At 37.5% G+C, this 16,272-nt stretch overlaps 1 protein-coding gene across 3 annotated transcripts in view; it reads right to left on the minus strand.

Moving 5' to 3' along the window:
* Positions 1-262: 262 nt before the first annotated feature.
* Positions 263-16,272, minus strand: part of LOC133655885 (vitamin D3 receptor B) — a 115,807-nt gene continuing 99,797 nt past the window's right edge. For all 3 annotated transcript variants that reach the window (XM_062056496.1, XM_062056505.1, XM_062056489.1), the window contains 3 exons: positions 10,118-10,269; positions 4,728-4,844; positions 263-3,081 (listed from right to left, as the gene is read on the minus strand). In XM_062056496.1, the coding sequence (XP_061912480.1) occupies positions 2,828-3,081; positions 4,728-4,844; positions 10,118-10,269 (523 nt within the window). In that variant the 3' untranslated portion in view covers positions 263-2,827. The remainder of the gene's footprint in view (positions 3,082-4,727; positions 4,845-10,117; positions 10,270-16,272) is intronic.

Below are 16,272 nucleotides of genomic sequence, written 5' to 3' on the forward strand. Positions count from 1 at the left end.
GTGTGTGTATATATATATATATATATATATATATATATATATATATATATATATATATATATATATATATATATATATATATATATATATATATACACTTACTGTACGTACATATATACAGATACATATACATACATACATATAAATACATATATATAAACATATGTGTATATGTATATATACACACACACATATACATATAAATACATATATATACACACATATATATACATATACATACATATATACATATATACACACATATATACATATACATATATATGTACACACATATATACATATATTTACACACATATATACATACTGTATACATCTCAACAATTCAGGCCTCAGACTTGGGCCTTAATTCCAGTTAGATTTGGCATTTTAGCCCTTAAAAATCTGTGATATATGGATCATGTGTATCGGTACATGGGCTTGAATAAAAGGTGATATAACAGTGCTGAGGATACATGTGATAGCAATGAACTATTTACACAAAATAAACTATGTAAAGAAAGGCATTAGGAAAACAAACTAAGAGCAACAAGCCATAATGTTGGCCCGGTTTGATTGACAGTTTGCAGTTAAAAAACAAAACAAAACAAAAAACACATTTAGTGGCTGATTCTCACTTTGGAACCAGGCAAACCGAAATCCTAGCAAATGTAAATGACAGACCACACTCAATATAAAGCCAAATACTGACCGTTTTCCTTCAGGGGTTGTGAGGCTAGTGAGGAACGAGCGGCTGCAAGACTGTTATGGTTGTTCAACACCTTTGGTGAGAGACGATACACACCCGCTTGGAGAGAAGCAAAATAACATCAACTCAAAGTATGTCGAGGCACTGATCTCGTCAAATAAAACGTCGTCCGTACTGTATCTAAAGCCTTGCAATGTCACATAAGTGATAGAAATATAAAACAACCCCGGTAAAAAAACGAAAAAGAAGAAGAGGTAGCTCAACGGAATGGCTAAATGAATAACTGAGAGTGTTGTTGATGTGCATTGTAAACGCGCGCACAAAAATGTCCAGGCATTTGAAGCAGCGTTGATTTAAGTTAAGAGATGCACGATAATTATCCACCGATACTGACGCCACATGGATCATTCCAATCATGAAAAATGAGCCGATAATAATAAAGACTTACAATCATTGTCCCACTGTTATTGGATTCACTCTCCTTAAGGTGCACTTTGTTCTAAATGTTGCCTATCATTCACAATCCTTTGTAAGACAAGAACGTTTTTTTCTGCATTCCAATTTGTAAAATACGGGAAGCTAACAATGCAGCTAATAGGAGTCGTCTATTGCGCCTATGAAGCCCTCTAAAAAACATCCCAAAACCGCCAATTTCGTGAACTGCATATTGACCAAGTGTTTGCGATATTGTAATTAGAAGTGCTAACGCAGAGGAACTACATTTAGCAACGGCGTGATCACAGAGAGCTAACTAGCGTATGCAGCTGTTGACATACCGAGCCGGCGCACTGCTGCATCGCCTCTTAGTGTGTCAAAGTTAATTGTAGGTTATAAATAAACTTGTATAGTAGAAGGTTGTGGCCATAAACCGAGAAGTTGGTCAACTCTGACATACAACTTAGACCCGAAAATGGTAGGAAAGATACGAAAAGACGCTTGTTTGTTTTTTTTACCTGTGTGTGGATTATGAATAATTCTTCATCTAAACGAAAAGATATCAACATCCTAACAGTCGACATCCCAGTTCGTAGTTTATATTTCTTGTTTAGCACTTAGAGATACTGCTACTTGCTCGATCTGCTAATCACTCATCTTTTAAAACTTGTAGCTCATCCTTCTTATATTCAGGCTCAAAAATAATAATTTGCCCGAAAGTAGTAGTAGTTGTCTCTCATGAAGTCTGCCATGACTAGTAGTCTTGTTGTTAGAGGAAATAACCAACATTGTGACACATCTGTGGTATTAAATATGCCGCTGTATGCTTAAAATGAAAAAAATATGACATGTTATTATGAATGTTACATTTATACTTACAGTGTGTAAATAAAACTGTGATGGAGGTTTTTAGGTGTGTTTAGAGCACTTTAAATCACGGAATAGAGCAAATCCCAGTACCTCAAATGTTAGCTGATTGTATTTACATGAGAATGCATATTAAAAAAGTAAAACGAGTGGTTGTCTCATGTAAAGATTGCGAATGATAAGCAATATTCAGGCACTCGATTACTGTCCGGGAAATGTATCATTTGAAATGTGACTCCGCTTGCATCGGTGTTGTCGCCAAGTTGAGTTTAGTATGTGACAGATTGTTGTTTTTCATCCTACAAGAACATGTTCAGAATGTTTGAGTTGCTTGCGGTCTATCAATTAAATAATTGAAAAGTTGTAATATCAATAAATTCCCACACAATGATTCTGATTGTTTTCACGGGTCAGAATTATAGCAGGAAGTGTACTTCTACTAATAACGTCATGACATATCAGTTCTCTACAATAGGTTGGCATATTCTTAGTTAGAGTATACATTTTAAATACATTTCATGAACACAATCTTGTGTAAATACATAAATATTGGTATCTATTGGTAATTATCGGTATTGGTTCAAATTTCCATTATCGTGCATCCCTGACTTAAAAACCTTGTAAATAGGCAGAAGTTGAGTGTTTAGCTTAAGTTGTACTGAATGTAGTTCCCTTGTTTACTGTCTGTTATTATCTGCTCTCTCGCCACATTGACTTCTTTAGAGAGACTTCACGACTCCATTTAGTCGGTACAGGACATCATCAGCTCCCTCCCTCCATTTTCGTCGTAGTGTTACCCTGGTGTGTGCGGGCCTGCCACTAGGAGACCTCGCTGCCAAAGACCTCCAGCACCAGCGGGGTGAGCTGCATGCTGTGCTCGGGCTGGAAGGAGAGGGAGCGGTACTGTTTGGAGTGCTCCTCGTTGAGGCTTCGCAGGTCCGCCAGCTTCTGGATCATCTTGGCGTAGAGCAGGTTCCCGCCTTGGTGGGCGAGCTGGATGTAGGCCTGCAGGGTCTCGGACAGACGGTCCTGGAGGGCTTCCACGCGCGCATGGTCCTGCACGCCTGGACGGTCTGTGGGGGGACGGCGGGACTGGGTGTTAGCCATGTTGACGTGTACCTACTTGTCTTTGTCAACACGCTCGTTGGAGATTACATGCGTGCCGCGTTAACGAGGTTCTTCCAACTCCCTTTTTCCTACGCTTTGAAGCCTGCAGCTAATTTATGCTATTTTCTTTGCCGACGGCCATAATGCAAATAATTTTCAAAATAACAAGCCACTGAAAAAGTGTGCAATGGCGCTATCTTTTGGATGAATTCTGTCCTTCCACTTAGTGCTTTCAACCGAAAGTGCCGTTTCATCTTCTAGTAGTCCATAGCGTTTCTACTCCTACGGATTCTTCATTCGCCACCCCAAGCAATGTTTGCAAGTTTTACAATACATCTAATACAATTCATACTTACTAAACCGTCCCATGTGTGATGTCTGTAGGAGTGTTTTCATGCATAGTTTTACGTGCTATCGTTATGTAATCAAGCGAGCGTCGTTAGCATTAGCTGATATGCTAACACCTTTACGAGTGTCAGTATTATAGCTGTACAATGGCATTCTTTTTGTATTGTTTCAGTTTCACATATTCCTCCGTAAATTCACCAAAACGTCACAAGGGTTGGAATTGCGGGTTGAATCACCCAAAAAATGATTCCCGGGCGTGGCCAACGCTGCTGCCCACTGCTCCCCTCACCTCCCAGGACAGATCTCACCACACTTAGTGTGTGTGTGTGACAATCATTGGTACTTTAACTTTAACTTAACCGTGGAGTTATTGAGTCTGTTTAGCTGATTGGAGAGCTAGCTTGCGCAGCTAGTGGGTCCATGACCATGACTTCTGTTTTGTCTGATCAACCGTTTTACTGCCGTGTTACAACAATTAAAGTATGTAAATAAACATTTACAAAATATTTTTGTATAAATAACTCATTTCACAATGTATATAGCTGTGGCTTATTGTCCAGTGCAGCTAATATATGAGAACAAATAATAATACATTCTAAAATGTAGTAAGTGCAGAAAATACGGTAGTACTATATGCTTTCTTGCATGACTAAACATTCATAATATATGCACTTTGACTTCTGTAAGGAATCCTAAATGCAACAAAACTCATGAAACCCTTCAACCTAGTGGTTAGAGTGTCCGCCCTGAGATCGGTAGGTTGTGAGTTCAAACTATAAAAATGGGAGCCATTACCTCCCTGCTTGGCACTCAGCATCAAGGGTTGGAATTGGGGGTTAAATCACCAAAAAAGATTCCCGGGCGCGGCTAACCGCTGCTGCTCACTGCTCCTCTCACCTTCCAGGGGGGTGATCAAGGGTGATTGGTCAAATGCAGAGAATAATTTCGCTACACCTAGTGTGTGTGGGATAATCATTGCTACTTTAACTTTAACATGTTAAGTATTGTTCTGAATATTCACTTGTTTAAATGTTTTATTATTATTACGTTATATATATAGTATTGTAATATTATAGTATATATATATTGTAAACACAATTAAAATGTTACAGTTAATACATGTGATGGGTATTGGTATCGGCCAATCTCACTCTCCAACGATCGGTATTGGCAGCGAAAACCTTTATGGGAACATCCCTAATTATTGTTATTTTTCCGCCCACAGGAAGTCAAAGATCACCTGAGGCCCCCCTTCCCACAGTACCTGGAGAGAGCAAGCAGATGGCCATCAGCAGCACGTGTTCCTCCTCCTGCAGGTTGAGTTTCTTGAGGCCCACCTGGAACTTCACCAGCGGCTCCAGCAGCTCCAGAGTGTGGCCTGCTGCAGGAGAAACGTAATAACTGTTAATATGTAATATTGTACTTTTTTTTTGTGTGCGATGCAGTTTCATTTGTGGGGACATAACATTAGGTACACCTCCATAAGCTCTCATGCAAGACATTGGTAATATAACCGTTTTATAGGTTTATTATTGTAGTTTACAGTGATGTATTGAAAGCGGTTTGTAATATACTGCCCCTCTCATAAAGTACTCTAGTACTGTACTGACAAATATTACAAATAATACAATTACCAGAAGTGACAAGGACATAATATTACAAGGAAAAATGTAGTTATGACAATACATTCCTTTTTTTTTAATGTTAGGCGAAAATAATCGTAGAGTGAAATAATACAACTTTAAAGTGATATATTCCAGTAAAAAAACACCAAGTTACAAGATGACATTACAATCCCAAGACAATGAGGGAAATAATTGTCATGTTACGAGAGAGAATTCTTAGTATTACGAAAAAAATAAAGGTGGAATATTACCAGCAGAGGCGCTGTTATTCAGCAGAAACCAGTGTTTCTTAGCCATAGGGTCGGGGTCCAATGTTGGGCCGCCAAAAAAAGTGTTTCTCAGCTCTGGTCCGTATGGGCCGCAGCAGTACTCGGTTATAATACATTTTTAAGAAATGACAATCTCAAACAAACAGAGATCTGGAGGTAAAGTCATAAAGACATTTCTTCAGCGCAAAAGTTATGACGACATTTTTCATTTCCACTTTCATTTTATGGAGAGTTTAGTTAAGAAGCATATTCATTTTTAATTTAGTTTACTTATTCTAGAATAACGTAATTTTATGTAAATACATTTTTCGTCAGTTATTCATGAGTCCTTTCTTATGCAGTTTAATTTGTTTTAGTACCTATTTTTGTAATCAGCCTGACCTAAGCCTCAGGTTTCAGTGTTAAATAAATAATAATCCTTGTGACTAACACGTGGTTTCAGATCATTTGACAAGGTTGTAAACTGTAAGGACTGTAACTAATATAAGGCTTTTAAAGTCATTTTGATAGTAGGCTAATATAGACACTTACATAATGTGTTGTCTTCATTATAACACTTATATAAGACTTTTAAAGTCATTTTGATAGAAGGCTAATATAACTAATATAGACACTTACATCATGTGTTGTCTTCATTATAACACTTATATAAGGCTTTTAATTTTTTGCGGCTCCAGACAGATTAGTTTTTTGTATTTATGGTCCAATATGGCTCTTTCAACACTTTGGGTTGCCGACCCCTGTCTTGACTGAACCAATAACACAAAAGTGCTTTATTTATAAAACCATAACACTTGTATTCAATGCTTTATGACATTGTCACCAAGTCATGATATTGTTTTCATATGCCTCTGTTCTACAGAAAAGAAGTGTTAAATGACAGAATACATCTACATTTTTGTTAGAAAATAAGTAGTAAAATAGAGTTGAAGAAAATCATAAATTGAGGGGAAAAATTGTGGGCTTACGAGAAAATAATCGTAATGTTAGAAGAATAACAGAATAATATGACAAAGTGACGAGGAGAACATTTTGTGTGTGAAATATTACGACTTTAAAAAGTGGAATTAAATTATATAAGTATAATTATAACATACTATTAATATAATATTGAATATAAAAAAGTAATATATTAAGAAACAATTTAAACATTGAGTTAAAAGTTTAATATTGTCACAAGATAAACTCCCAATGTAATAATGACAAAAAGAAAATGTTTTGTGTGAAATATTACGACTTTAAAAAGTGGAATTGAATTATATAAGTATATTTATAACATAATATTAATTATAATAATAAATATAAAAACTTAATATATTAAGAAACAATTTAAACATTGAGTTGAAAGATTAATATTGTCACAAGATAAACTCGCAATGTAATAATGACAAAAAAACTATTTTTTGTGTGAAATATTATGACTTTAAAAAGTGGAATTAAATTACATAAGTATAATTATAACATAATATTAATATAATAATAAATATAAAAAAGTAATATATTAAGAAACATTTTAAACATTGAGTTAAAAGATTTATATTGTCACAAGATAAACTCGCAATGTGATAATGATACAAAGACTATTTTTTGTGTGAAATATTCCGACTTTAAAAAGTGAAATGAAATTACAATGATAAGTATAGTAATAATATAATAAATACAAAGCAGTAATATATGAAAAATAAATGTAAACGTTGAGTTAAAAGATTTTTAATGTCACAAGACAAAGACGCAATGTGACAAATTCACACGATCATTTTTTGTGTTAAATATTACGACTTTAAAAAGTAAAATTAATTTATACTAATATGACAGGTATAATAATAATATAACAATCATAATGTAAGTACATAATTATAAATATAGTAAGTGTAAGGAAGTAGTATATAAAAACATTTTAAATGTGTAGTTCAAAAACGTATAATGTCACAACACTAGAGGGGAAATAATTGTAAAGTTAAAAAATATGGAATATGTAGGTTTTAATACAATAAATTAATTAGATCAGTTTCATCAAGTTAAAAAAGTCAGAGTAAGAGAATTGGTAATGGTTGGAGAATTAATGTACAGTGTTACAAAAAATGATGTAACATTGGAAGGAAAGAATCATACAATTACAAGAATGAAGTTCTAGTGTTTTATGTTTTTTTTTTAAATGTTCCAAAAATAAAGGCAGGATTGACAATATATAAAATGATACTTTATTGTATTCTCTCATGCTGTCATTGCACTTAGAGGCATTACCTTACCATAGATGTGAATATAGAGGAGTTGTGTGATTAAATGGTCAAATACAGCGAGAGTCTCTCCCGACATGACAGATGTTTTGTGCAGTGAAGCGCTTGCGAGTGACATTCCTCGCTTCATCCCAGAAAAAGGAATGTGGTATGGAAGGCAAAGTGCCTGCAGGGACTTTAGTGGACATGCTGGTGCTGAAGTTCTACATTAAAGGTCCTCGGTCCACCAGTCCGCTTCTTTGACGCTTTAAAACAGCTACTTTTCTAATGACCAAGTCCTGGTTATCCACCTCATCGTTTTATATATATATATACACACAGTATATATACACTATATTGCTAAAAGTTTTTGGCCACCCATCCAAATGATGAGAATCAGGTGTCCTAATCACTTGGCCCGGTGTATAAAATCAAGCACTTAGGCATGGAGACTGTTTCTACAAACATTTGTGAAAGAATGGGTCGTTCTGTGATTTCCAGCGTGGAACTGTCATAGGATGCCACCTGTGCAACAAATCCAGTCGTGAAATTTCCTCGCTCTTAAAGGCCTACTGAAATGAATTTTTTAAATTTAAACGGGGATAGCAGATCCATTCTATGTGTCATACTTGATCATTTCGCGATATTGCCATATTTTTGCTGAAAGGATTTAGTAGAGAACATCGACGATAAAGTTCGCAACTTTTGGTCGCTGATAAAAAAAGCCTTGCCTGTACCGGAAGTAGCATGACGTCACAGGTTAAAAGGCTCCTCATATTTCCCCATTGTTTTCAATGCAGCGAGAGCGATTCGGACCGAGAAAGCGACGATTACCCCATTAATTTGAGAGAGGATGAAAGATTCGTGGATGAGGGACGTGAGAGTGAAGGACTAGAGTGCAGTGCAGTACGCATCTTTTTTCGCTCTGATCGTAACTTAGGTACAAGCTGGCTCATTGGATTCCACACTCTCTCCTTTTTCTATTGTGGATCACGGATTTGTATTTTAAACCACCTCGGATACTATATCCTCTTGAAAATGAGAGTCGAGAACGCGAAATGGACATTCACAGTGACTTTTATCTCCACGACAATACATCGGCGAAACACTTTAGCTACGGAGCTAACGTGATAGGATCGGGCTTATCTGCATATAGAAACAAAAGAAATAAGCCTCTGACTGGAAGGATAGACAGAAAATCAACAATACTATTAAACCATGGACCTGTAAATACACGGTTAATGCTTTCCAGGCTGGCGAAGGTTAACAATGCTGTTGCTAACGACGCCATTGAAGCTAACTTAGCAACGGCACCTCACAGAGCTATGCTAAAAACATTAGCTATCCACCTACGCCAGCCAGCCCTCATCAACACCCGTGCTCACCTGCGTTCCAGCGATCGACGGTGCGACGAAGGACTTAAACCGATCACCGATGCGGTCGGCGGCTAGCATCGGATAGCGCGTCTGCTATCCATCTCAAAGTCTTCCTGTTTGTGTTGCTGCAGCCAGCTGCTAATACACCGATCCCACCTACAACTTTCTTCTTTGCAGTCTTCATTGTTCATTAAACAAATTGCAAAAGATTCACCAACACAGATGTCCAGAATACTGTGGAATTTTGAGATGAAAACAGAGCTTTTTGTATTGGATTCAATGGAGTCCGAATACTTCCGTATACGCCATCATACATAGACGTTTTCAACCGGAAGTTTAGCGGGAAATTAAAAATTGCACTTTATAAGTTAACCCGGCCGTATTGGCATGTGTTGCAATGTTAAGATTTCATCATTGATATATGAACTATCAGACTGCGTGTCGGTAGTAGTGGGTTTCAGTAGGCCTTTAAATATTCCATAATATTTAACTTAACTTTATAACATCCACATTTTCAAATGGAGGAGAAAAAAAGTCCAATACCACACGAAAGTGCTTGCTTTTTGTTTGTCCAGCTTCCATTCTCCTTCTTATACACTTTACAAGAAATACATTGGCGGCAAACTCCATAGCTTGCTAGCTTGTGTGCGCTGGATTTCTGAGACTCTTATTTTGTTAGCGCAGGCAGGATGAAGCAGGGCTTTTATTGTGAAGACAGGAACTGCGCAGTCGGTCTTTAGAGTTTTGACGGCAGGTTGAAATAAAAAAGTGTTCCTCGCCTTCCTGTCGGTCATTTTTTCTTAATAATGATCTGGCCAACAGCCAGCGTCATCTCACAAGACCCTCAGGTGCCGTGCATGTCAATCAAGTGACCAAAGTCACGTCTTGGTGAAGATTGATGAGCCATCATTTTTAGGTCTATTTTTTTAATGCCTGTCTGGCGATGGACTGACACACCCTCCACCATCCACCGCTAGCTCGCCATCCACATAATGGACACCCCTGGTCTACAGACTAGTCCTTATGTAAAACACATACACACACACACACACACACACACACACACACACACACACACACACACACACACACACACACACACACACACACACACACACACACACACACACACAACGTGGAGCGTGCGCGTGGCAGCCTTCACACTGACCTTTGGTGACATCGCTGATCTGGTATTTAAAGTCGGGCCCACCGCAGCTCCAGGACATGTCTTCCAGGTTGAAGCTCTGATTGGAGCGCAGCATGATCACCTCGATGGCGCTGGACTTCAGCAGAGCAATCTGGTCCTCTGCAGTCAGCTCTCTGCCAAAAAGGAAGCAAACATTTAGCACACACACACACGTGAGACGATGATAAAATGTTAGAAATATATCAGGCATGTCAGCACCCTTTTAGGTAAAACAAGAGGAAAACCAACAAAAAAAGAGGAAAATACAAATCTATTCTCATCTACCAACATCTTTTGGTTGTTTTTTGACGATTACAAGTCCAACTTAATGTGCCATAGACATTGTTGTAATTGACTGACGTTATTATCATTGAACATCCACCCATCCATCGAAGTAGGGTCGCGGGGGCGGCAGCCCAAGCAGAGAAGCCCAGACTTTCCTCTCCTCAAAATGTCATGTCCAACTACACAAAATACAGGAAAAACACGCACTCTCCAAAAACACTTAATAAAACAAAAATAAAGAGGTGTACTTCAAGAAAAAGCAAGGCCAGCAACACTCGTGTCCTTCTAATCATTTGTATACAAACTGCTAGCAAAAATGTAATTGTCAACAGGAAGTGACACCCTTAAATAGACCAGTTGTGGTCGATCCAATGACATGACAATAAATCAACTTAAAAAATGAAAATGCACAAATAAGACAAAGTGGAAAATTTTTTTTTTTTAAATCCAATACTCAGAACAGTATTAGGGTTGTATGGTATAGCGGTACTAGTATAGTATCGCGGTACTAATGCATCCAAAACGGTACTACCGTATACTCTGTTTGAAAAGTACCGGTTCCCGGGCATGAAGTCACGTCGTGACACTGCTGGTTTTACTAGCAGAGGAGCATGTTTGGCAGCGCACACACACAGAGCACTTACAAGCAGACACAGTGTGTAGACAGAAAAGGGAGAATGGACGCATTTTGGTGTAAAAAGTAAAGATAAAGGTGAAGTTATAACACTGAAACACTCTCAGGAAGAGGTGCTTTAAGAAGTGGCTAGCTAGCTAGCAGCTAACATCCATCCGCAGTCGGCAGTGTTTTAGCTACTTCTAAATCACTAATCCTGACCTCCATGGTGACAAATAAAATATGTTTCTTACAAGTATCATTATCACTGCAGGACTAGGAATAGCTAAACATGCTTCACTACAAACCGTAGGAGGATACAATAGCTCATCGCTAACAGCAAGCTAGCACTCCTGAATGTAAACAAATGCCATGGGTGGATCTACACCTGACATCCACTGTAACAATACCAAGTATAAGAGGCGTATATAGTCGATAATATAATGTTTACATTGACATTTTTTATTATCATAAAATCTTTTGTCTTTTTTATTGTTTATAAAGTTATAAAGTCAGAAAATGCGTCCCTGGACACATGAGGACTTTGAATATGACCAATGTATGATCCTGTAACTACTTGGTATCGAATCGATACCTAAATGTGTGGTATCATCCAAAACTAATGTAAAGTATCAAAGAAGAGAAGAATAAGTGATTATTACATTTTAACAGAAGTGTAGATAGAACATGTTAAAAGAGAAAATAAACAGATATTAACAGTAAATGAACAGGTAGATTAATAATCAATGTTTACAGTTTGTCCCTCATAATGTAAACAAAATAATAGGTAGATAAATGACACAATATGTTACTGCCTACGTCAGCAGACTAATTAGGAGTCTTTCTTTGTTTACTTACTACTAAAAGACAAGTTGTCTAGTATGTTTTCTTTGTTTACTTACTACTAAAAGACAAGTTGTCTAGTATGTTCACTATTTTATTTAAGGACTAAATTACAATAATAAACATATGTTTCATGTACCCTAAGATTTTTTTGATCAAATAAAGACAATAATGACATTTTTTTGTGGTCCCCTTTATATAGAAAAGTATCGAAAAGTACCAAAACATTGGTATGGGGACCACCCTAACAGGACTCGGAGTTGGTTGCATAAGAAGTCATTGTAGATGAGTTGCAGTCATGTGGTGAGATTTGTGCAAGATGGATTAAAGACGGGAGGTTCTAGAAACATCATGTGAGGATTTAAACAAACCCCTGCATGGAGGACTCAATGTGTCGGAATGTTGAAGGAACGTAGAATGTGACACTCGCTGGAACCTTCAAATCCTGAGGAGAGGTTTGGTCTTAAGTGAGAAAAAGCCAGCAAACATTCCAAAGGTAATCCAACCTCATCCATCAGCGGCTGCCATTGGCAATGACAACTTTCAGGAAATTCTCGCTTTGGCCTTGACGTCGGAGTGACCGCCAGACATAACATGTTTCTTCCTGTGTTTGGAAGGCGCAAGAAGCCAGAAAGCGCTGTGCTGATCCATGGGATGTTCTACCAGTCCATGTCATGTGATAACACCCTGACCTGATAACACCGTGACCTGATAATAACCTGACCCGATCAAACGCTTCAAAGTCATGAAAAGAGCTAAATATCTTCACGCTAACTCAGAGCTGGGCAAACATTTTGACTCGGGGGCCACATTGAGAGAAAAAATGTGTCTGGGGGGGCCAATGTGTATGTGTGTATAAATGTTGTATACACATTTAGCTGTACAGTATGTGTGTATAAATGATATATACACATTTAGCTGTACAGTATTTGTGTATAAATGATATATACACATTTAGCTGTACAGTATGTTTGTATAAATATATATACACATTTAGCTGTACAGTATGTGTGTATAAATGATATATACACATTTAGCTGTACAGTATGTGTGTTTGGCTTCCTTTTTTTCAGGAAAACTAATACCAAAAGTCACAATGTCCCATAGAGTTCTAAAAACGTTATGACAGAACACCTCAAAAAAAAAAGAGGAATGGAATTTTAATTTTTTTTACTGAATGGGACACCCAAAATGTACATGAAAATAAAGAAAGTGGGATTTACAATATTGAAGTGAAGTGAATTATATTTACATAGCGCTTTTCTTTAGTTACTCAAAGCGCTTTTACATAGTGAAACCCAATATCTAAGTTACATTTAAACCAGTGTGGGTGGCACTGGGAGCAGGTGGGTAAAGTGGCTAGGATGGCGGAAGCGGGGATCGAACCTGGAACCCTCAAGTTGCTGGCACGGCCACTCTACCAACCAAGCTATACCGCCCAAATATTAACAATATTAACTATGAATAATAAAACAGTGAATATTAACAACATATGAACATCTTTTACTTCTCAGACCAGCTCCTCCATAGTTGTGGATCTTTTACAATCAAGCAAAACACAACAAAAATGTAACAAACAGCAAAATATGAATGCAAAGTGTAATAAACACCTACAATATGAATATTTTCACTTTTATGCAGACATTTGTTGTAAAAATCTGCTTCCGCATCTGTTCCTGACACATGTGCCCACTCTGCTTTGTTCCTGGTCTGAGCTGCTGTGACCTAGATTACCCTAATAACTCTTATAACACTCAAAAGTGCAGATTTCAACCATTGAAGTACTTTCTATAGTTCAAGACTTACGCTCATTTAAAAACAGCACTGCACATCATCATGGCAAATACACTTTTGATGTTAAAAATGATGCAGAACATCCGGCGGGCCAGATTGAAAATCTTAATGGGCCGCATGTGGCCCGCGGGCCCTATTTTGCTCAGGTATAGACTAATATGACTGCAGCAACATAAAGATTTCCTGCAGGTTATCAGTCATTCTGACACTGACTGCAGAAACTTCCCTAGACTCCAAATCAAACGTCAACAATGAGTGAAAGTGGAACATTGTGCAGCATCGCGATGGCATTGATGGTCATTATTCTGCAGGCAACATCTTTTTTTCCATTCCCTCATTTTAGTCTTCCATTTTTCCGGCCTGTGAGTCAGCAGCATCATGCAACAACAAACCATAAACCATGGGTGTGGCTCGGGCCAAAAAGAAGCCACAAAATTTTACTGCATGAATATTTTTTTTTTGCAAGAAAGGAATTTTTGATGCATAAATATTTACTCAAAGTTTCATCCTGAAAGAGAGTTTTTCCTTGCCTCCGTCTCCATTTAAGACAACCTTCTCTGTGAGATCTCCTCTGGTGCTACAGAAGTAGAACTCATTGTGTGAAAGCTCCAAAGCTAAGTTTTCTACACCAAAATTCATCTATTTCTTCTTCTTCAGATTTTGGCGCGCTCTACCTTCCACATGTTTCATCCGATTCAAACCGTTCCAACTTCAAACCGACAAATTCCAAAAATTACCAGATTTCCAAGAATTCGAGGTTTTCCGGGACATTTTCCCCATTCAAAATGGATTGGCCATTTTTCTAACTTCCACTATTCCCACATTTTTCAACCTATTCAAACCATTCCACCTTCAACATATTCCACATATGCTGGACATTCAAACTATTATGTTTCCAATTTCAAAAAAATTCCAGGCATTCCTGTTTTTTCAAAGCCTTTTTGTTGTTGACTGCTACATTTTTCAAAATGAATTGGCCATTTTTCAAACTTCCACAATTTGCACATTTTTCAACCCACTTCAACCGTTCCACCATCAAAACATTCCTCTTAATCAGGACAAGACACAAAGTTGTTTTTTGAACTGGAAAAATTGCCGGTTTTCCCAAAATTCCAGGAATTCCGTAATAAACTTTCTCAATTAAACATTTTACTATTTCAACATTCCTCCACCGATTTGAAAATTCCAACACCAACTTATTCAGAACATTCCAATTTTTTAGCATTTTCAGAAAAATTCCCGCTTTTCCCAAAATTACAAAATTTCCATGAAATTCCCATTGAAATAAATGAAACATTTTTCAAAGTTCTAAAACTCCCACATTGTATTTAATTCAAACCGTTCTAACTTCAAATTGTTCAGCCTATTCGGGAATCACGGGCTTTCCCTTGACACATTCCAAAAATTCCCAGATTTGCCAGAATTCCAGGTTTTCCGGGAGATTTTTCCCAGTCAAAATGGATTGACCATTTTCCTAACTTCCACTATTCCCACATTTTTCAACCTATTCAAACCATTCAACATATTCCACATATGCTGGACATTCAAACTATTGTTTTTCCAATTTCAAAACAATTCCAGGAATTCCTGTTTTTTACACCCTTTTTTTTACACTTTTTTTTTGTGGACTACTACATTTTTCTCTTTCAAAATGAATTGGCAATTTTTCAAACTTCCACAATTTGCACATTTTTCAACCCACTTCAACCGTTCCACCATCAAAACATTCCTCTTAATCAGGACAAGAAACAAAGTTGTTTTTTGAACTGGAAAAATTGCCGGTTTTCCCCAAATTCCAGGAATTCCATAATACCATTAAAAATTTTGCTATTTCAACATTCCTCGACCGATTTGAAAAAAAAACTTATGTAACTCCTGGGAGAAGGAACAGAGAAGTGTTTGCTCGAATAATGTGGAAAGAGAGTATGGCCAACTAAACAACAGCCGCCATATTTGCTACCAAATTTTTTGCCGTCTATTCAATTGAATATAAGTTGAAAAGGATTTGCAAATCATTGTATTCTCTTTTTATTTACCATTTACACAACGTGACAACTTCACTGCTTTTGGCTTTTGTACATCAGGTCCTGTGTGTTCAACGTTGCATCAACTTCCTCAAACTAATTTGTCTATGTAACAACTTACCTTGTACTGCACTGATTGTATTGTAGCGTTGAACGGGTTTGACAAATGTCTTTGCTTGAAGATGTCAAGAAATGCTGACCCAATGAACGATCGGTTCAACTTTTAATGATCAAGCCAATTTTAAACACACACACACAAGTGAAAGCACAGCATACTTAGTCAACAGCCACACATGTCACAGTCAGGGTGGCCGTATAAAAACAACATTAACACAGTCACAAACATGCACCACACTGTGAACACACACCAAACAAGTAGACAAACACATTTCGGGAGAACATCCACACCGCAACACAACATAAACACAACAGAACAGATACCCAGAATCCTTTGCAACACTAACTCTTCCGGGACGCTACACAGCCCCCACCTAGCTGGGTTCGTTGTCCCCAACAGCCCATGCGTTCATCACAAAGTCCCGCAAGTGCTGAGGCAACCGGCGTCGTCGACGCCCCTC

The sequence above is a fragment of the Entelurus aequoreus genome, linkage group LG01 (assembly GCF_033978785.1).
Source record: "Entelurus aequoreus isolate RoL-2023_Sb linkage group LG01, RoL_Eaeq_v1.1, whole genome shotgun sequence".
In the NCBI taxonomy this organism is placed as follows: domain Eukaryota; kingdom Metazoa; phylum Chordata; class Actinopteri; order Syngnathiformes; family Syngnathidae; genus Entelurus; species Entelurus aequoreus.